Here is a 22,556-nt window from a genome sequence, read left to right as displayed (position 1 = left end):
TTGGACCAAGGAGAGCACTTTCTGTTCGGCATCCTCACTCTCCAAGTACTTACTAATTCTCTGGTAGCACAGAGTGCTGCTTCTGTTCATCTTACATTCCCCCCACCCCAGCCGTGGACTTCTTGAAGTACCTTCCTTTGCTAAAATATAAGCAAACACGTATCCAAAGTGCCTGGCTCGCTGCTAGCTAAGCAGGTGTGTGGCAGTCTCTCTCAGTTGCCTGCCATAGTCAGTACCACTTGCCTCGCTTTTTAGCTTCTAAACTCCTGTCTGTTTCTTTTGGGTTTATGCTCTTGACTTTTTTTAATTTTCTCTTGTTTTAAATATAGTTGGAGAGCACAAAGTAATTGCATGCATGCGATCTGTACTCTTTAGCCTGAAGTTCTTAACTTAGTATTTGGTCCCCTGGGTATGGCAGTTTTGTTTGAATCCCATTTCACTTCCTCACTTGCTGTTCCCAGATACCCCATGAATTTATGTCACTCTGTGCCCAGTCCTGAGTGGATATTATGAAGTGTTTATTTTTGTTATTCAGTTTTAAGGAACTTTAAGTGGCTGAAATTGGATGTTTCACAAAAGTCAGTATTTTAAGTGTTTCCTGAAAATTCCTGATTCTTTTTGTTTTAATTTTATTTTCTCCCCTTTTGGATTAGTGATGTAACTTTTTTATGTCTTGTGTCTAGATACTATAATTTGGGGGGTGGCAGGATGGGAGGGGAGGAGGTTCAAACCTTTCTAGATTGGTAGAGCTAAATGTTTACCACATTAGAAGGACAGACTGTTGAAAATAATTGCCAAAACAAACAAACATAAAAACAACATTAATATAGTTAAATACTTAGAAGAAATTAAAGTTTTAAAAACCATCTTCCACTTAAAGAAAACTCCTTATTATTAAGGATCTTCAGTCAGTGAGTTTAGGTGTCATGTATAGAGGCATAGTTCTTCTATGAAGTTCAATATACAGTGGAGTGTTTGTGGGTATTGGTGGCTTAAATCTGAGGCAGTTCTGTGTTGTTTAAAAAAAAACTTTCACCAAATGGTTGATTAAAAATAATGTGATTGTCCTCATCAAGATTCTTTTTTTTTTTTTTTTTTTTTTTTTTTTGAGACAGGGTTTCTCTGTGCAGTCTTGGCTGTCCTGGTGGACCTCAAACTCATAGAGATCCACCTGTCTTTGCCTCCCAGGTGCCAGAATTAAAGGCACACACCACCACACCCCTTTACCAAGATTCTTAAAGATACTCGCTGCCCTACCTGACTCCTGATTTTCTATTGTAGAAAGGGTGGAAAGTAATTCTTCTGTCTCAACCCGATTGTGTTTTCCAACTCCGAAGTCCCATCATCTTATCTTTTAGAATTTGAAATTGTGTACCTTTATTGTAAGTTGTTACTGCTGTTCATCCTTTGTCCTCAGACAGGACAGAATTCTAGTTCAAAATATCAAGGGCCAAATACCTTGGGCAAATTACTTAAACTCCTGTAAGGACAAGAGTAATGATCTGCTGATGTGGGAAAGGGTTGCTCAATAGAGTATCATGCCATTATTACCTCCGTTATCACCTCTGTCCTTACTCCCGCACACCAGCATCCTGTGCTGTGCATTGTGCAGTAAACGTTTGGTGATTGGATTTAAAGGTAGAGTTCTGATTACAACTCATCAAGCTTAAATATCTTTATATCCATACTGCTAATTTTACATAATTTTTAGATTTGACAGATTCTCTTCTGTGATCACTTAAGATCTATTTTTGTTGCTTCATTTGAGCTGGAATGTGTAACAAGAAAGAGTACAGACACTAAAAATTAAAGAAAAGGTTTATTAAGCTATGAAATCCTGATATAATATGGTCCGATATATTTAAGTAGTTGTTAAAATAATTTACTTGATTAGCGGGTGCCTTAGTAACTTCTTTATTGCCATGACAAAATACTATGTCAAAACCAATTTATAAAAGAAGACATTTAATTTTGGGCTCAGGGTTCAAGAAGGTAAGAGTTCATATCCATCATGGTGGGACGCGTGTTAGCTGGAGCATAGCTGAGAGCTTATATCTGATCCACAAGCAAGAAGCGGAGAGAACTAACTGGGAATGGTATGGGTTTTTGAAACCTTAAAGTCCACCCCCAGTGACATGCCTCCAACAAAGCCTCCTAATCTTTCTCAAACATTTCTACCAACTGGAGACACATGAGTCTATGGGGGACATTCTCATTTAGACCACACATAGGTTACTTGCTCTTGTAAGGATTTGGTGGATTGTCATTGCTAATCACAGTCCACGTTGAGAATGTGGTTGCTTCATGGAGATGCTCATCTTCTTTAACTCGGGTAGAATTATTGACATGGACAGAAGACACTGTCTCTTATCAGTGTGTTATGTTTTAGATTTAAACTGGAAAGTTTTACCTTACTGCTGTAAGACCTATATAGCCTTTCAGGGAACTGTGCCTTCACTATTACATGTAGTGTTTATTATAGATAAAATTAAATAAGGGCCGTTAGGTGATGTAACTTTTAAAAAAAAAGCTAAGTGATATAATTAAGAAAAGATTTTAAGAGAAATCTTTTAAAGACAATGAATCTGATACCTTTGGTAAGATGATAGGTTTACCTTTAGGGAAACCATGAGTCCCCAGCTTCCATTGCTGAAACAGTATACCGGCATAAACAAAAGGAGGACTTTTTGGCTTACAGTTTCAGTCCATGGTTGTCAATCCCCATTGCTGTAGGCCTGTGGAGAGGAAGTGAGGAGAAGAACCATTAACCTCATGACCACTGATGAGTAGAGATTGAGCAATTAACCAAGGGACTAGATGAAGATATATTCTTCTAGAGCAGCAGTTCTCAACCTGGGGGTGCAACCCTTTCACAGGGGTTGCCTAAGACCATCGGAAAACACAGATGTTTACAATTCATAACAGTAGCAAAATTACAATTATGAAGTAGCAACAAAAATAATTTTATGGTTGGGGTCATCACGTGAGGAAGAACTGTATTAAAGGGTCGTAGCATTGGGAAGGTTGAGAACCACTGTTTGGGAGTGTGCCTCCAAGATGGCGTGCTGGAATACACCTATAATTACAGAAATTGGGAGGTAGTAGTGGGAGGATCACAAGTTCATGGTCATCCGTAGAGTTTGCAGACACCCTGGGTTTTATAAGAGCCTGTAGCATGAATTCTAATTGTTCTTAATAATAAAAACTCGTAGTCAACTATGGGGTGAAAGCTGAAGGAACAGAGAAGCAGTGGCCAGCCACTAGAGTTCTTACCTTTACACCATTGCTCAGATCAAAGAGGCGATCCTGTCCTCTGACTACCTAGACTGTTTGCTCAAACTACAACCTCAGACTGAGTGCCGCCCAGTCTGCCTTTACAGACTGGATGCAGTACCTTATTCCTCTCTGCCCAACCATTATCACTCCTGTCTCCACTTCCTTGGGATTAAAGGCATGTGATCCCAAGTGCTGAGATCACCTTTGTATGAACTCTGTTTCTCTTTGAGACTGGATCAGTCAAGTGTTGCCCAGGGTGGCCTTGAACTCACAGGGATCTGTCTGCCTTCAGAGTCCTGGGATTAAAGGTGTGTGTCTCCACTACCTGGAAGCTAGTGGCTTAGCTCTGTACTCTGGTCTTCAGGCAAGCTTTATTTATTAAACTACAAACAAAATATCACCACAAGAGACAATGTTTCAAAACAGACAAAAATGCCTCCCGTGTTCCAATAAGTTTCACCTCCTGGTTTCTGCCAATTGGCAGTACTAAAAATCTATTCATTGATGAACCAGTTGATGGTGAAGAGTCCCCAGGCTCCAGACTTCTTACCAGTGCTGCCTTTAACCCAAGAACCTTCAAGGGATAGTTCAGATCCAGAATGTAACAGTCATGTTTATGATTTAAGAGAAGCTTTTAGTATTACCAAACAATTGTAGTTTTACTTATAAATTCCTTTGTCTCGGGTGATACTTATTTAATGATATATATATACTCTATATTTTCTTAATGAAGATCTTTGTTACTCTTAATTTTGAGGATTTCATCCAGTTCATACCTGGAACTAACACCTGCCAAGAACCAGAGTTGCAAATATAAGAAATGGCCTCATTCTAGATGCCAGTCTAGCCTAAAAGAGAGACTGACGTGATCAGGCAAATGTGCACTGCAGAGATACTGTGGGGCTGTAAAAGGGAACAGCTGGCTTTGCTTGGAGGATTCTAAGAGAATATAACGTTTGAGCTGGACCTTAGAGGATGAGTATACAGAGACTGAGAAGAGCTGTCAGTTGCAGGGAACAACATTGAAAACAAAAGGGTGTAATGCATTTTAGGAAATGACAGACAGTTGCACTATGGTCAATGCTTGGGCCGAGAATTGGTGCATAGTTCTGGCGGGCTGTGTCTAAAAGTTTCAGAGGCTTTGTTTTATCTAGTAAGGTTTTAGATTTTTATTTTACAGACATCAAGGGGCAAGAAATGTTTATTTTGTTTGTTTTCTAGAAGTTCACAGAATACCTTAATTTTTATACAGTTTAGTTACTGAAACTTGCTTATGAAAACAATTTTACCTAAATATTATGTTATTCACATCAGTATTAGAATTTGCACATAAATAAAAAATGAGAGGAATGTTTACTAATAATGTCTCACCAGTTTCTTTTCGTTTGAAATAAGGTAATTAGATACTTTTTTGTTTATTAATGAAATGTTTTGCATTTTAGTATATTTCTATAAGAGAGTTATTTGCTAGAATGACCTTGGACATTATTATTTGATGACTCTAGATAACACATGCATAGCATTTTGAGTAGGCTACCCAGGTAGGTCTCTCTTACCTCTGGAAAATGAAACCAGCTGCAGTCTGGTGGTGGGGTCATGTCCAGATCTGTTTGCGAAATCCTCAGCAGTTTCTCACCTACTGCTGTAAGGAAGTTTTATAAGTGAGAAGTTAGTGTGCTAAGAATAACTTCTGATTTTCACTGCAAGCCACACACAGACCAGGATGGTGTGCTTCTTTCTTAACTTTCTGTGTTGGAGTGTGCTGGCGAATGTTTCTGCAACTACTATTTCCTGAGTGTTTTCCTTGAATCTCTTTGTGAGCCTTGGACTTGATAAGAGCCCTAATATATAAGATAGGGAATTCAGGGCTGGAGAGCTGGCTCAGAATTGGGAGCAGATACTGTTCTTTCAGAGGACTTGAGTTTTCTTCCCAGCACCCATGTAGGCCCTCAACCTCCTGTACCTCCAGCTCCAAGAGATCAAACATCCTAACACAGAGTACTAGTCCCTATTAACTCTGTTTTCCATTTCTTTCTGGACTAGAAGGTGACCTTGGTATAGCAACATTTAACCGGGGATAATATCCTAAGGATATCTCAGAAAACCTTAGAACTTAGAGTTCTCTCCTGTTTAGCCTTCTGTCTCAGCCAGATCCTAGCTAGCTATCTCCAATCTGATTGCTTTCCTTAGGTTTTGATGTGTACCTCATATATCTTTAAGTGGAATCACATAGTGTGTGACACTTTTTTTATTTTTTATTTTATTTTACTTTTGGTTTTTTAAGACAGGGTTTCACTGTAGTTTTGGGGCTTGCCCTGGAACTAGCTCTTGTAGACCAGGCTGGCTTCGAACTCACAGAGATCTGCCTGCCTCTGCCTCCCAAGTACTGGGATTAAAGGCATGTGCCACCACCACCCGACACAGTGTGACACTTTAGAGATTGATACATTGTTACTTATCTTCTGAGGTTTCATTTTGGTTCCTGAATGCTACAATTTGTTTATATATTTACCAGCTAGTAGACATTGGGGTTATTTCTCTGTTGTTGCAGTTGTTTTGTTTTGTTTTTTGAGACAGGGTCTCACTTTATAGCCTTTGCTGACTTGGAACTTACTATTTAGACCATGGTGGCCTTAAATTTACAGAGATCAGCCTACCTTGCCTCTGAATGCTGGGATTACAGGCATGCACCACCATGCCAGCCAGGCTGTTACTACAATTTTGATGATTCTGAATAAAATTTCCACATTGTGATCTAGGGGATAGGAGAATGAGGTTGACGAGGATATACTTTTTGCATGGAAAGTTTCTATTTAACTTTGTAAGAAACTTCCAAACCCATCTGAAATGCATGTACCATGGTCCTAGTCAAGGAAGTGCAAGAACCCCAGAAACTCGGCATACCTTTGCTCCTTGGCAGCATCAGGGTCTTGTTTGTTTTGCTAAGTCCATATTTTAGCTCTTAGTATGAAGTAGTGTGATTTTGATTTTTATCTCTCTAATGACGAATGACACAGTGTAATTTTGCCTGAGCTTGATTTGGTTTCTTAGTAAACCTAATCCTGCATACTTTGTGCAGGCAATGAGCTTGATAAAATCAAGAGAGAGGGGAAAAGGAGACTATTCTAAAGTCAGTGTGACAGTTTGATGACACTAGTATAATCTCCTGGGCTCTTTGAGAAAGGAGTTTGCATAGTACCTGTTTGAAAAGGATAATGGCTAGAGAATCAGAAAAAAAGGTCAGTAGTTTAACTTCATCTGAGTGCTTTTCTTCTTGTTTTGCTTTGTAGAGATAGAGTCTCCCTACATAGCTTTGGTTGTCTTGGCACTCTGTCTGTAGACCCGGCTGGCCTGGAACTCACAGAAATCCTCCTATCTCTGCCTCCCAAGTGCTGGTATTAAAAGTATGCCCCATCACACCCCACTGGGTCTTTTTCAACTGTCTCATGAGGGAGTATGAACACATAAGCTAGAAAGGTTGTTTCTAATTCAATTACATGTCTATACAAACTTTGCTTATCAGATTGATTTTTTTTTAGCCCTTGTGAGAAGTTTGTGCAAATGAAAACAAAAGACCTTTTCACATTTTTTCAATGTGATAAAATTCCTACTTTCTCTTTATGAATAATCCTTTGCATTTTGAGATAGCATAGATGGTATTATAGTCAAGGATTAGGTGTTTCTTAAACCTCTTCTAAGGAGGTAGTTCCATAATGATATATCTGGCTCTCATGCCATTATGATGCACTATTATGTAGATGAATTTATCTTTGGGCTGCCATCTCAACAAAATGACACAGAGATATTATTATTATTTATGAAAGCTTGGCATTACTTTATAGACTTGTTCCTAACTAATTCTTATAACTTAAATTTTAACCCATATTTTTTTAATCTACGGTGTTTTTGTTGTTGTTTGGGTGCTTTTGTTTTGCTTGTTTGTTTTTTTTAAGCAGGTAATAGTTTATTGTTTTTTATTGATATTTATTGAGCTCTACATTTTTCTCTGCTCCCCTCCCTGCTTCTTCCCTCCCGCACTTCAACCCTCCCCCAGGCTGCTTGTTTGTTTTTAATGTGGCTAGGTTACCTTTACTCTGCTCTCTATTCTGCTTTCTGTCCAGCCGGTGAGTCCGCCTTTCTTCTTCCCAGAGCTCTTTCTGTCCAAAGTCGTACCTATACTTCCTATCTAGCTATTAATCATTTAGCCTTTTATTAAACCAGTCACAGTGACACATCTTCACACAGTATAAAGGAATGTTCTACAACATTATTAGAATCTAGACAGCTATCAAGAAGTTCATTTCTGATACCTTGACCTTGAAGACCCTGAGCCAGAGCTGGGTAGAATTGTGTAGGGATTACTCAAGCAAAAGCAATAATCACCCTGAAGTCTCCAGGCAGGTGCTCTGACTTCAGCAAGGTGCTTTCGTGCCAAAGGCCAGTCATAAGGATAGACAGCTTTTAATTTTAAAAATCTTAACATTTCTGAAATGGAATACCTTCATAATCAGAGCATTCTAAGACTCTTGTAGTAAAGTTATCATCCATGCTTTTTTAGAGTAAAATGCATGGTGGGCTGGGGTATACCTTATAGTACTTGCCTCTGAGTTCAATCCCCACCACCACAAAATAGTAAGTATGGTATAATAGACAGTGGGTAGGTAAGCAGCCTTTAGAACACAGAACATTGAGAACCTGTGGACAAGTCAGTTGTATCACAAGCTGGGGCACTCTTGTCAGCAACAGCCAACTCAGGGAGATACCTAAGCTGAAGTCAGAAGCACAGATGACAGGAAAGGTGTAAAGGATTTAGTATTTTACCTCTTGAAAATAATGTTAGTTGCTAAGTTTGTTGCTTATGTGTTTTTAGTAGATAACAGTGACCAACACTACAGGCAGCAATGGGAAGATCATGAGCAGAGGAGAAATGATGTTTGTTGTAGTTTTCATGCAGCAGACAGGTTGACCTTAGGAGTCATCTGAGGGCCTCTTGCTCCTTTATTATTGTAAAATAGCATACCTGGTCTTATGACCCAAACATCAACCACCTTGGAATATTATTTATGTTGTGTGTGTTGGTAGGTTGGATTTTAGTTGTCAAATATACCATCATAGTTAAATAGTTTGCATACTAGTTGTGCTGGCTAGTTTTATGTCAACTTGACACGGTATAGTCACCAGCTGGAGGGAGTCTCAGTTGACAAAATTTCTCCTTAAGAGTGGGCTGTAAGTAAACCTGTGAAGCATTTTCTTAAATTAGTGATTAATGGTCCATTTTAAGTGGTGCCATCCCTGGGCTGGTGGTTCTGGGTTCTATCAGAAAATAGACTCAGCAAGCTATGAGGAGCAAATCAGTAAGCAGCACTCCTCCATGGCTTCTGGATCAGCTCCTGCCTCCAAATTCCTACTCAACTTGAGTTTGTCTCAGTTTGAGTTTTTATTGCTGTAAAGAAACACCATGACCATAGCAACTCTTATTAAAGAAAACATTTAATTGAGGTGGCTTGCTTACAATTTTAGAGATTCAGTCCATCTTGGCAAGGAGATTGGTGCCATGCAGACAGACAATCCTACATCTTGACTCTGAGGCAACAGAAAGTCAACTGACTCATACCGAGTGAAGCTTGAGAAAAGAGACCTCAAAGCCTGCCCCGATAGTGACACACTTTCTCCAACAAGGCCATACTTAATAGTGCTACTTTCTTTGGGGACCATTTCTTTCAGACCACCATAGCCTGTCCTGACTTTCTTCAACAATGAGCAATGATACGGAATCAAATGCACTCTTTCCTACCTAAGTTGCTTTGGTCATGTTGTTTCATTGCAACAATAGAAACACTAATCACTAGTCTTTAAAGTTCTGAAACTTTCCTACAAGTTGAATAATTTGTTGCAACAACTGAAAATAAGCTACATGATTAACATGAGTTCTGGAAGTTTATGCCAAATATTTTCAAAGACAATGGAATGTAGTTGCTTGAGAGATAAAAACACTAGTACAAAGAACAGCTATAAGAAGTATTTATAAGCACACTTTATCCAAGTCAGCCTGTATTTTATTACTTGAGTGTTTTTTTGGTATGTAATTTGGAAATATATGCCATATATTGACATAATTTATAACATGTTTATTAGTTTAAAATCAGAAAATCTACCATGGTGCATTGAACAAAAAAACTAATGAAAATTTATTTATCACAGACTTTACCCACAATTTCTTTATACTTTATAAACTTTAGAATAGGCACAGAATGGGTTTTATTTGTTTTTAAGAAAATTCTGTATATGAGGATTTGTATTTAGAAAGCTAATTAAAGTAGGGGAATGGGTACCATTAAACTTTACCAAAATAGTAAAAGTCTTTACTACACCATTTTTTTTCAAAATTGGTTTTAAAAACTTCCCCTCTTTTTTTTTGAGACAGAATTTTTGTGAGTAGCCCTGGCTGTCCTGAAACTCTATGTAGATTAGGCTGTCTTCGAATTTAAGAGTTCTGCCTGTCTCTGCCTCCCAAGTACTGGGGTTAAGAACATGTGCTATTATACCTGACGGTTGAAAATAAATTTTTCTAAAGGGTTCTTAAAGAATAGTAGGCCAATAGTAACTACTCTATAATTCTTATTGCTGACCATCAGTATTTTAATATAATTTGGATATGGCACGTTTGCTTAATTTTCAGAATATATTAACAGATATTTTCCTACTTGTTTGTTTGCCATTCTGTATCATATGGGGGGATGGGTAATATTAACTTTTAAATTAAGTGAATCATTTGCTAATGTTTGAATTATCCAGATTTGTCTATAAGAACAACAAAGGGTTCTTATTTTCTTTTGATATATCTTGAATACTTATTGGAGTACTTAGTTTTTTGAACTTTTTCAGACTTTTCTACCAAGATTTCCAGATCCTAGAAACTAAAACCAAAGACACTGATGTACCTGCTGCTAGAAATATGCCATTGCTTCTAAGTTCTCAGTGGGAGCAGCTAAATAAATATATGCATGTGAGAATTTGTAAGAGTGGAATGTGTCTTTTATATCACCAAGATTTTATAATAAACAGATGGTTATATTTTTTAACATCTTTTGAAAGATTTGTTTATTTGTGTGGGCCTATACATGCCATTGTATTCACTGGAAATCAGGATAACTTGTGTTTTCCTTATACCATGTGAATTTCAGGGATCAAGGCTTGGCAACAAGCACCTTTACCCACTAAGCCATCTCACTGATTGACACTTAGGCTTCTTCCACTTTTGGATTGTTATTAATATACAGTTATGAACATAAGTGTACAAATATCTACTGGTTAGCTCTCTTCAGTTTTTGTTGTTGCTGTACCTAGAATTAGAGTTTCCAGATTTATAAGCAGTTTTATTATTTTATTGTACATTTGTTGTTATGTAAGCTGACCCATTTACTGTAGGAGAGGTATTTCTATGGCCTTTCATTTCCTCAATCTTTTGATAGTAGACTTCACTATGACAGCACAAGTGGTTCAGATCCAGGCCCGGCCAGGCATTGTTTTCATGTGGGGACTGTAGTACCAGATACCAGAGGCCCATATCTTCACCTTGGTCTTATCATAGAAGAAGCAGTTGTTCTTGAGTGTTGGTATATTGCAGTTTTCTTACCATTTTCCTAAGGATGGCACCACAGTCGGCCCCGGATTTATTGATGATCCAGATGTTCTTAGTGTATTCAGCCATGTCACCATGACCTAGGCTAAATGTAGACAGAAGTTTCTGTCCTCATTCCCACAGCCATTCAGTTCTAAGTAAACACTCAGAGATATTAATTATAAACTGTTTGACCTATTGCCCAGACTTATTACTAACTAGCTCTTATCCCTTAAATTCACCCATAATTCTTATCTATGGTTAGCCATGTGACTTGGAACCTTTTCTCAGTAAGGCATTTGTGTCTTGCTTCCTTTACCTCTGGCTGGTGACTGAGTCTCTGACTTTCTTTTTTCCAGAATTCTCTGAGTCTGGTTTCCCTGCCTATACTTCCTGCCTGACTACTGCCCAATCAATGTTTTATTAAACCAGTATGAGTGACAAATCTTTACAGTGTACCAGAGCATTATCCCACAGCAGCTAAGCCCACAGAGTCTATAGGCAGTTTCATCAACTATAGGATGTTACATTTTTGGAAAACTTACTGTAAACTTCAGCTGTTGGTCAAGTGCCTTGTTACTGCTGGGTTCAGTTCAGCCCTTACCTGGCTGATACCTGCCTAGAAGGGAAAGATGGGCCTACTTGGTTCCTTCCCACATGGCTTCTGCAATATAGAAATGAAGAGAGTGCTCCAGTCTGCCCACACTGTCTTTTTGAACACCTCCCTGATTAGGGGCTGGGGATTCTTTATTATAGTCAAGTGAGTGTCCCTCTTGGCAGTTGGTGGGGGTGGGGCAGGGTCAGTTTTGTTTTTGGATGATTGGCTGTGATAGTGTGGTCATTAAAAGTTTCCTATTTAGTGAAACTGCTTCTTTCCAGATCTTTTCTGAGTTTTTAGTCTGTACTCACACTAGATGATTGAGCCACAATCCTAAGGATTGTACTACTATTGTACCACCCCTCCGCTTCTTCTCTGCCTTTCTCCCCCCCTTTCCTTTCCTCTTTCCTTCCTTCTTTTCTTCTCTCTTTCCTTTTTTTTTTGTTTGTAAAATTTTTACTTGTTTGATTTGAAAGTATTAAATATTTTGAAGATTGAAGTATTGTATGTAGCTTGAATGCTGTTAAAATCTTTAGTCACTAAATAAATGCTGGTGTTTTGTTTGTTTTAACTTTGAGAGGCTTCTCTTCCTTCTGAGCATTTTCTTTTAATAGATTGAAGTATATCTAGGGGTCTTAGAAGCTGGGGTTTATCATAAACCTTCTCCATTAGGGTATCCTTGTTTCCTTCCTGCATTTTCTTATAAACCACTTTCAAATTGCTTGTGATATGTGTGCTAATGTATGTAAGTATTACATGATCTTGCTTGTGTTGACTTTTTGGTTTTCTTTTTTGCTTCTTGCATGTATTTCCTATAGACAAATTGTTCTTTTTGTTTGTTTTACTAAAATTACATAAATATACTAAATATAAAATAAATACATAAATATACTAAAAATAAAAATACATCTACACATTTTCCTAGATGATTTTCATGGGTTCTGATGCTTAGCAAATTGCTTTTATTCCCTTGATTATTTTTTTATCTCATGACTGAGAGGAAGACTAAGAGGATAGTACTTTAATTTTTTTACTTTATATATGTTGGTTAAATTTGCCAAATTTTTCTCTTTTAAGATTTAAATTATATAAATAAGTACACATACAATGCCAAAAATATATAGTTTGGTTTGTATTTTGATGGTACCTACTCTTGGTTCACATCAAATCACATTTGGGATATTTGCAGTTTTGTACTATTTTAAGCAGTGGTAATTGCACATCTCTACGTATATCTCCTGTAACTCAAACAGGAACTTCTAGGAGATAATCAGTAGATAGGTGGATGGATGGATGGATGGTTCCGTAGGCAAGCAAGCAAGCAGGAAGGCAGATGAATATTTTGTAATGGTGAGAGTGGTAGGTTGTATGATAAGCATTTTTTTTGTTTTATAGGTAATGTAATGTCAGAGTTTCCTGAAGGTGGTATCAGAATGTTGACTATATCTTTCACAAAATAATACTAACCTGCAATCAGTTGTTAACTCTGCTTTAGTTGCCTAGAATGTAACAGTGAACAAAGCTCTTATTCCCTGGAAGATTCATTATATAGTGAGAAGCAAGCCATTAACAACCCTGAGCAGTCAGATACCTGTCACTCTCAGAGTCTTAGCATTTCTGACCATGATACCCAGGAACTGGAGATGTTTGAAGGGGAAAAGGATGAGGGACAGCAAGATTTTAATGGTAAAATGGCGAGAGGTATGCTGTTCTGATTATCTTCAGCTGTGTTACTATGGTATGGGATATCCTTCTGTATATGTGTTGCTTTTATTGGTTAATAGGTAAAGCTGCTTTGGCCTATGGCAGGGCAGAATATAGCCAGGCCAGAAAAGATATATAGAGCGAGTAGGCAGAGTCAGAGAGACGCCATATAGCGGCTCAAGAAGCAAGAAGTAACAAACCATGAGCATTGTGGTAAAATATAAATTAATAGAAATGGATTAATTTAAAATGTAAGAGTTGGTTAATAAGAAGCCTGAGCTATTGGCCAAACAATGTTGTATTTTGGGTCTGGGTGGCTGGGAAACAAAGAAGCAGTATCCCTTACATAAGTACTGTTCCCAAACTACTACTTCCTCATAGAGTAGCAAGACAGGTGGCACTAACTTAGTTTTCTGCTGTATGGCATCAACCAGGCAAGGGTGGGGCTGGAAGCATCTGAAGGAGTTCTCGGACTGTATGCTGTTGATGCTAGTTGTCAGCTGGGTTCTCACTGGAACTGGGAGTAGTATGGCCTTTCCTTTTGACTGCTTAGCTTCCTTCCAGCTAAAAGATGTGTTATAAGAGCGTGGATCTGAGAGCAAGCTAGGAGTCTAAAGTCCTTTCTAACCCAACCTTGGAAGTCATGTTGTAGAGCATGGGAGTCACTGAGACCCATCTCAAAGGATGTGATATTAGATTCCTGGTTTTACTAAGAGTCGTGTCAAATAATTGGGTGCACATGTTTTGAAACTGCCACAGTGAAAAAAAGAGGTACGACTATCAAGGGAAAAACAGTCTGGGTATCATGGTCAGAAATGCTAAGACTCTGAGAGTGACAGGTATCTGACTGCTCAGGGTTGTTAATGGCTTGCTTCTCACTATATAATGAATTCTCCAGGGAATAAGCTTTGTTCACTGTTACATTCTAGGCAACTAAAGCAGAGTTAACAACTGATTGCAGGTCAGTATTATTTTGTGAAAGATATAGTCAACATTCTGTACCAACCTGCACTTTTAAAAGTAATTGTTCTGTCACAGAAAAGTGAGTATTAAAGGACAAGAAGCAGGGATCAAAGCATATGAAACAGAATGATCCTTTTGGATAGTACCGAGTCACTGTAAAATGGAAAAGGTTTTGGTGTGGATTATATTGAATTGCTAATGATTGCTATCTTAGAATTGTTTTTTTATCTTTGTTTCCTGTAGCCCAGGCTGCCCTTGCAAACATTATGTAGCTGAGGAGACCATGACCTCCTGATCCTCCCGCTACATCCCCAACCTTAGAGTCACTGTTTGAAAATTGATTACTGCTATTAGAATTATATTTCTGTTTTAAAGACAAAATGGCCTTTAATTCAGTATGTTCTCCTTATTAAGCCCAGGAGCTGGCAAGAGGTGTATAGAAGAAGCATGGATATTGTAGAGTCAGGGTTTAAAGAAAATGCTTCTTGATTATTGGTAACTTTCATTTCCTTTTGCATACAAGTGTGTGTTTATTTTCTTAGTTGTTAAAAAAGTAGGATCTATAATAAGAAGCTTATCTTAAAGGTGAATCTTGTTAAAATGTGCCAGTTTCCATGTGAACCTTACTATCACTGTACCATAGGTTTCCATTATGCATAGAAAACTGATACACAACATTACAATTGCAATATAAATTAGGAATGAATCCCAGATGGTGTATAATATTGTAATTATATATATTTTATCACAGAATGTCTTTTACTTTCATTTCACTTGTGCCTTATTTTTTTTAAATAATTCATTTTGTTCTTATATGCCATAGGATGTATTTTGGAGATGCAGACAAAATATCTTTGATGAAATGAAGAAGAAATTTTTACAGGTAGCCTGCTGATGCCACTGCTTTAGTATGGTAGTCATCAGAGCAATAACAGCATGCATGTGTTTTTGTTTAATAACAAAGCATGTTTTCTGCTTGCTTGACCATTTTATTCCTATTCAATTTTAGTAGCACAGAAGTCATCTTAAATGAATTTTACTTCTGATTTGTCCTTTGTATCAAGTGAATAAGGAGGAAGGACTAAAAGAAGTCGTCAGCAGAGACCTTTGTTACACATTTGGATGTAGTTTTGCTTGTTGTTACAGATATATTTATCTTCTGCGCTATTAATAAATAATAGAAAATAAATATGTACACTATTAGTAGTATACTGCAAAAACCCAAGACTGCATTTCTTACCTCCTAGCTGTTATGATAAAAATAAAATGCTGTGGATCCCCGAGGGGCGCAGCGGCAGAAATACTGCAGGTCCCTTAGTGGTGGCAGTGGACCATAAGACCATGGAGGTTACATAGGCAGTTAGTCCCAGGCAGGGAGCCACCCCCCCCCAAGTAGCTCGTGAGTCCCAGGCTGGGAGCCGCATGGCAGGTGAGAGACCAAGAGCAGTGAGTCCCACAAGAAGTTGCAGCTGCTGCGGGTGAGAAACAGAAAATAGGCATACTATGCAGAGTCAGGTTGGATATTTATTTAGTGGGTTATGGAGGGGAAAGGGAGAAGGAGAGAAGGGGGAAGAGCAGAGAAAAAGAGAACCAGAACCGGGTGCGGGGGAAGTGGGGAGAGGAATGGAAAGGGAGAAGATCTGCTGAACGGGGGTGGGGGGGTGGATGGGGGTGGGGCTTGTCTCTTAAAGGGACAGAGCAGACCATTACATTCCCATCTCTTTTTTATAGTAAAAAGGTGGGAGGTTAGGAACAACAGGTTAAAGGAATTGGGGCGGCGGATTCTCAAGATCGCTTCCTGCTTATTTGTGGGCATCGTCTTGGTGATGGGAACCTGAGAAGGCTGGATGCTGGTCACCTTCTGGGGTAGCTGGTGTCTTTGATCCTGTCCGGTGTTTGTGGTATGGAAATGTCTGGTGTCTCTTACACGTGTTTAAAGTATTGGCAGAACAGAGGACAGAGACCTGTTTAAGGTGGATCCTTCAATTCAGCTCCCTGGAGCTCATATTCTTTGGGTTTGTGAAAATGTAAGTTTTAAACAGTGGCATACTTATATCAGAATGACTGTGACAAATATTTTGCATAGTGAAAAGTATCTTTAAGACTATGAAAGGCAGCATGAGAGAGATTTGAAAACTTGTACTTGTTGAAATTTGTTTGGCTAGGCTGTCCTTTTAAGCAACAAAACCTCAACTGTCAAACTGCATCAGAGATCTTTGAGAAGGATAAAATTTTACTTGAGTTGTTGATTAAAAAATGACAGAGAACTTACTTGGTTAGTACCTAGAGCTACTTCTCAGGGTCCTCCCTGGTCACTGAAGTTTATATTTTTGCTGTTTAGCACAGGGGCTGCCAGGCTCCAGAAGGTCCTGTGGGCCAAGAAATCTGTAGGAAAACAAGCCTACTTTGACCTGAGTAGCTAGGCTGTCGATTCCTGCTATTCTGTCCATGTCTGGAGATCTTCAGTTTAGTTGAAAGGCAGTTTTGCCCAGTTGTCAGCACTTGTTAGTTGAAACAAATTGCCAATGGATGTTGTTCTGTGCCCATTTGTCTTTTGTCTTTTTTTTTGGAGGAAATAGAGTGCTGCTGCTAGGAGCCAACCTGTCTCTTTTTGTTATGAAAAGTTTATTAATAAATATTTAAATGCTATATTCCCCAGATCTCCGAGCAGCTGAGGGCTGTTTATCAGGTATAACCACAGTAAAGAATCTACTTGGAGAGCTAGGTCCAAGCTTGACTGTACTGGCTTTTAACTTAACAAGTAAGATTTACACTCGCAAAAAGACAGAAAGAAGAATAAACTGCTTGCAATAGAAGGTTAATGGCAGAACTGACAATAGTAGAGAACAGCTTAATATATTTTAAATCAGGGTTGGATTAAATATATCATGTTTTTATAAGAAACATAAAAGTACATACCAACTTAAAACGTGAGTCTGCTTTGTAGTTTGGAATGAGATACAATGAACAGACAATTATAGCATTTAACATTTAACAATAAACATAGATGCATTTAAGTTATGTGTGCACAAACACACAGAATGAGCAGGAGTTGGACGAAGTAGATGCTCCTTGCCACTGTGCAAAACACACAGATAACAGATTCAACACCAGGGAACCAGGCAGGGAATACCTCAGTAAAGATAGCGGAACTTGGTCACCTGACTTGGTTCTCAGATGGTGGTAAGGTAACCTGAGCTCAATCAAAATGACAGTGGTCACATGTTTTATGGAGACCAAGAGGTGTGATCCGCCCTGTTCCCAAGCTGCCATGCCACAAGCCGCAAAGGGGAACAAAGGCTGGAATTGAAAACAGCTGCCTTGTGGATTCAACCAATCTTGTAGGTAGCAGTGGCAGGGACAGTTTGAGGAAAGGCTGAGCTGGCGGATCACCAGCAGAGCATAGTTTGAGGGTTTATACCATAGCTGAAAACTTAAACACGGGGAAAACATCACAGGTCCTATAGAAGAGCATCTTCCTCTCTATATAGGCAGGCTGTGAAACAGCAGTGACTACTGCACAGCTTGTAGAAGAGCATCCTCTCTCTACAGATTGGGTGTTAAAGCCTGACTGGCTCCAGTCTAGGTGACTCAGAAGCCAGAGAGAGTTAGAGGCCGCTCTGAGCCGTCTCTCATGGTGGGGACCACTTATGAGTGGTCCAAAAGACAAGAAAAGAAAAAGAAAGGAGAAGGAAAAATCTGAGGGAGCCTTGGCCCCCAAATTATATGCATTGCACTACATGTGCAGTACTAGCATGGGAGGACAACCCCAGGTTGTCCAGTCACATTCTTAGCCATGGAAAGCAGTGACGAAGGGCTCAACTGTAGCCATGAAGGCTGTGGTTGGGGGCTGGAAGGGGAAAACTCACCGAAGCTGCTGGTGTGCCTAGAGGTCTGCGTTCAGACAGATGGAACACGTGGTTGTTGTGGAAAAAAAATACCTGGTTCCAGATCCCAACCCTGGGATAGTGGCGGGAGAGCCTTCCGAGGCTCAGGCACCAATGTTATGGTTTAAGGAAAAACAGTGCTAATCCCCGAGTGGCAGCAGTCGTTTCCGAGACCACAGCAGACTTTGAAGGTAGCCAGTTCCAGGCAGGGAGCTCCTGAGTAGCCCATGGGCCATGAGGGGCAAGGAGCTGCATGGCAGGTCAGAGACCTTGGCGGGGCATCCAGTCTCACAGAAGAGATATGGATAGGCATGCCATGCAGAGTAAGTAGGTATTTATTTAGTCGGTTTTAGAGAGGAAAGGGAGAAGAGCAGAGACTGCATTAACATGATACAAGGAAATGAATATACCACTTGAAAGTCGTGGGCTACATATATAGTTAATATTCTGTTGCTAGAAAAAAATAAGTCACGCTAACACCCTAGACCAAAACATTCTGTAGGCAAACCACTCCCTGGGTGGAATCCCAAGTTATCTCTGTAAAGGGAACTGGAACTTAGTTTAATCCTTACAGTTTTGTTTGAGGTAGGAACAGATCGACTTCTCCTAGAGTACAAAGTCTTACCATTAGCCACGCCTGTTGACAATGACCTAGAACTCTCTGACCAACTTCTAGGTGGAACCAAGATGGGATCTTTGTTTTGAGTTTAGAAGCATAATAACCTTGAAGGAACTAGAGAGTTCCAACTCTCTGACTTTTGGTCAACGCAGAAACAGGCACACATTTTCGGGCCTCCACACTCCCACCCCACTCCACCCACCATCGACAGATCTTTCTATAATAGTTTGCCTGTGCCTGACTGTATTTTGCCATGTTTTTGTTATCTACTGCTGGTTGCAGCCTACCCTACCATCTAATGACTTAAAAAAAATTCATTTATTTACTCAGGTTTCTGTGGGATGAAGTTTAAGCAAGGATTCAGCTTGAGGAACTTGGCTCCATTCATCTGGTAGTTGGCTTTGGATGGAATGTCCAAGAATGCTATTTTCATTTATCACACACCTACCTCAGTGCTTCCACTCAGTGGTCATTTTTGCCTAGTGGAGGCTGCTGATTTCTTATGACCCAGCATTCAGTGTCACAGTGGCACACTTTCTGATGGTTCCAAACATGGTTACATAGCTAACTCAAATTCATGAGAAGGTGGAAACAGAGAAAGAATAGCAAAAAATTAGCATTTTGTAATTCTCCTGAAGATAATACTGATTTTTCCCCTTTGACTATAAGTACTATCATTCTAAGGTATATAGCCTTAAAGAATAGGCAGCTGCTCCAGTTGTCTCAAATCTATGAAATAAATTTTTGCATTTAAATGTTTTAGAAAACACTTAAATATATATTGCAGAGGGAGTTTGCCCTTGAAAAGCTGTTTAGTATAAAATTACAATATCTTATTTATGATACCTTTCGGTGGAGGAAAAATTTTAACAATTCCCAAATTTAAGGTGAGCAAAGGAAAAAATTTTTACAGGGATTTCAAAGTTAGGTGAAATGTATGGTAGGTGTTTTAGATTTAATTATAGGTGAAATAAAGAACAAATCAGATAATTGGGTATAAATAAAGTAATGGTTTACAAAGGGCTAATCTAGACCTTTAAAGACTAATTGACTTCAGGAATATGATGGGCCTGGAAATTTTAGAAAACAGAATGGGTACAAACTTTATCACATAGTTGTTTTTAAATTTTTGTGGCTTGGGGTTGTAGCTCAGTAGTCTGTCACTTGCTTACCATGCCCAATACTCTGACTCAATCCACAGTACTGACTGTTAAGATCTGTCCTGTCAACTGGGTACCCTGTCCCCTTAAGAGACAAGCCCCACCCACTCCCCCTTCTGTGACCAAGAGGCAAATGGCTCTTTCTCCTCCTCCAGCCTGCACTCTTTCCATCCCTCTTCTGCTCCCTCTACTTTCTTCTCTCTCTCTCTTCTCCCCATCTCTCCCTCTCCCCTTTCCCCTTCCCTTCTATTAGCTACTAAATAAACTCTATACCCAGACACTATCTGCATGGCATATCAGTAGGTCTCTCACCCCGCAAGGTGACCCGCCAAAGCCTCAGGAGACTTGCTGAGGCCTGGGGGATCTGCTGGAGCTTCAGGTGGTCCTCCTCCTGCTTCTCATGGGACCACCGCCCCTTGTGGGATCAATCCCCCCACCATATCTTTTAAAAAAAGAATATCATTGGTTCCGTGACTCAGATCCTCTTCCCCACCCCCAAAAAAGGCATAGTCAGATCTGGCCTAAGAATCAGTAAAATAGATAGATTTTACTTTTAAAGTAAAGTTAATCCATGCATTAAATACTTTTCAATAGAAAAAGATAAATTATAGCCTAACAGAAAAAAGAATTGTGTGATATAAATCAAGAAGTGTAAAATAGCATGTCTAACTCTGATTAAGTGACTGTGTCTGAGAAGCCTGAATGTGTATGTTGCCTCCGCACTTTTCTGTGAACACCCGAACCTCGAACCCACGAGAACGGATTAATATCCTAAAGGGTTAAAACAGACACACACACACACACACACACACACACACACACACACACACACACAAGAGACCAGGCTCATTTACCAAGGAGCAAGTGGCAAATGGCCGCTTTATTAAGCAAAAGTCGGGTATATATACTGTGGAGCAAAAGACACCAGCCCCCCATCAGGAACAAGGAAAGAGAAAAATGAGGGGGCCGCACCCAAGGTCTGAGAGCAGCTGAACAGAGAAAAGAGGAAGCCAGGTGGCTGTGCTCAGAGTCAGAGAGAAGCTGACCCAGGAACCTTGCCTGTGGAGAGAACCTTGCTTGCAGGTGGAATTACCATAACAGTAGAGGGAGAGTTCCCTCTAAGCTATACCCTTGGGCCATAGGTGAAATTATCATAACAGGAGAGGGCGAGTTCTCTCTATGCACACCCTCAAGCTGGTGTGGTGGAACCAGGAAGCAGAACAGCCCTGGGAAAAATGGGGAACGACCTGTGTACTTACATGTGTACATAGAAATAATATTGGAAAGATGCTCAGTAAAATGTTACTGGGTGTCTCTTGAGATACAAAATTATAGATCATTTCTGTGTCTTTCTTTAAACCCGCACATTTATTTATTTATTTTATTTATTTATTTGCTTGCTTGCTTATTTATTTATTTATTTTTAGAAATAGAGTTCAGTTCTGTCTGATATGAAACTCACTATGTAGACCAGGCTGGCCCTAAACTCAAAAAGTGATCTGCCTGCCTCTTCCTGTTGATTTCTGGGATTCAAGGTAGACACCACTATGTCCAGCTTCTTACTGTTTTTTAGTGGGCAGCATACTTATGTATAAAAAATAATTATTGCCACTAAAGGAAGTAAAAGAAAATGTAAGATTAAATTTTGTGTTTACTGTAGAACAGTGCTCTTTATGTAGGTTCTAGTATGGTGACTTTCCTGTGTGTTCAGGTGGGAGAAGAATCCAGTTGTTTACTCTCACACATTTTGAGGAAGTTGTCAGCCGGGGTTGTATAGAGATGTGATATTGCCATAGCACCATTGCTAGTATATTACTCTGCAGCATTTTCCATATCTAGATTCCTCTAAGGTATATTGGAATTACAAAGCAGATATTTGCTAGTTGTGGTGGGGGGCATGCCTTTAATACCAGCACACGGCAGACTGAGAAAAGTTCAAGGCCAGCCTGGTCTAAGATTGAAAGACTCCCGAGGGCGTCTTCCTTCGGGAGAGACCCCGTACCCAAAGATCAGTCGAAAACACGCAGCCGGATGCCAACAGCAAGAGGTTTATTGGATACGCAGGTACCTGGGGCGACAAAGTCTCTCGGAGGACTTGCGCGCCCGCAGGTTGGGGGTGAGGGGTTTTTATAGGAGAGCAAAAAGCGAGGTTTACAGAAGCAAGATGCGGGGTGGTAAATTCTTAACCTAAATAACAATGAGAGGACTACTCAGCGGTTTACTGTTCCTCTTATCCTGTCCCCCTTTCCTGGCTGGCGACCAGATGTCTGATTGCACAGCCCCTGACTCGTGACGAACCCCGCTTTATACGTGACTCAGGCCTCGCAATCCTCTCTTTCTTTGTTTCTATGGCCAGTCTATAAATCCCCTGTCTTGCAGCCAGATAAGGCTGTCCTTGCTCTAACCTCAGGTATCTTTGCTCAGCATTCCGGAGGCCCTGAATTAAGCTTGTTATTTGCTCAGCATTCCGGAGGTCCTGAACTGAGCTTGTTATCTGCTCAGCATTCCGGGGGTCCTGAGCTGAGTTTGTTATCTGTGAACCTTTGCAAAACGGTATAACTGTGGTTAAAACGAGTTGGGGTCCTTCAAGATATGTTTCCAGACTCTGTCTTGTCTCAAAACAAACAAATAAAAAAACAAAATCCAAACAAAAATGTTTAGTAGTTAAAATTATTTTGAGTTCACCCATTTACTATAGACCAGATTTTTTAAATCTTCATTTTTATTT

The 22,556-nt window shown here is 39.5% G+C and overlaps 1 protein-coding gene across 2 annotated transcripts in view; it reads left to right on the top strand.

Annotated features, from left to right (window-relative positions):
• Window positions 1-22,556, top strand: part of Usp47 (ubiquitin specific peptidase 47) — an 89,785-nt gene that overhangs the window by 8,434 nt on the left and 58,795 nt on the right. The window contains exon 2 of one of the 2 annotated variants that reach the window (XM_085692906.2): window positions 14,986-15,045. The exons of the other annotated variant lie outside the window; for it this stretch is intronic. Coding sequence (XP_085549032.1) covers window positions 14,986-15,045 — 60 coding nt within the window. The remainder of the gene's footprint in view (window positions 1-14,985; window positions 15,046-22,556) is intronic. 2 annotated transcript variants of the gene reach the window in all.

The sequence above is a fragment of the Myodes glareolus genome, chromosome 7, assembly GCF_982192425.1.
Source record: "Myodes glareolus chromosome 7, mMyoGla1.1, whole genome shotgun sequence".
Taxonomy (NCBI): Eukaryota; Metazoa; Chordata; class Mammalia; order Rodentia; family Cricetidae; genus Myodes; species Myodes glareolus.
Note: the sequence above shows the minus strand (reverse complement) of the source record. Positions and strands in the feature narration are given on the sequence as shown.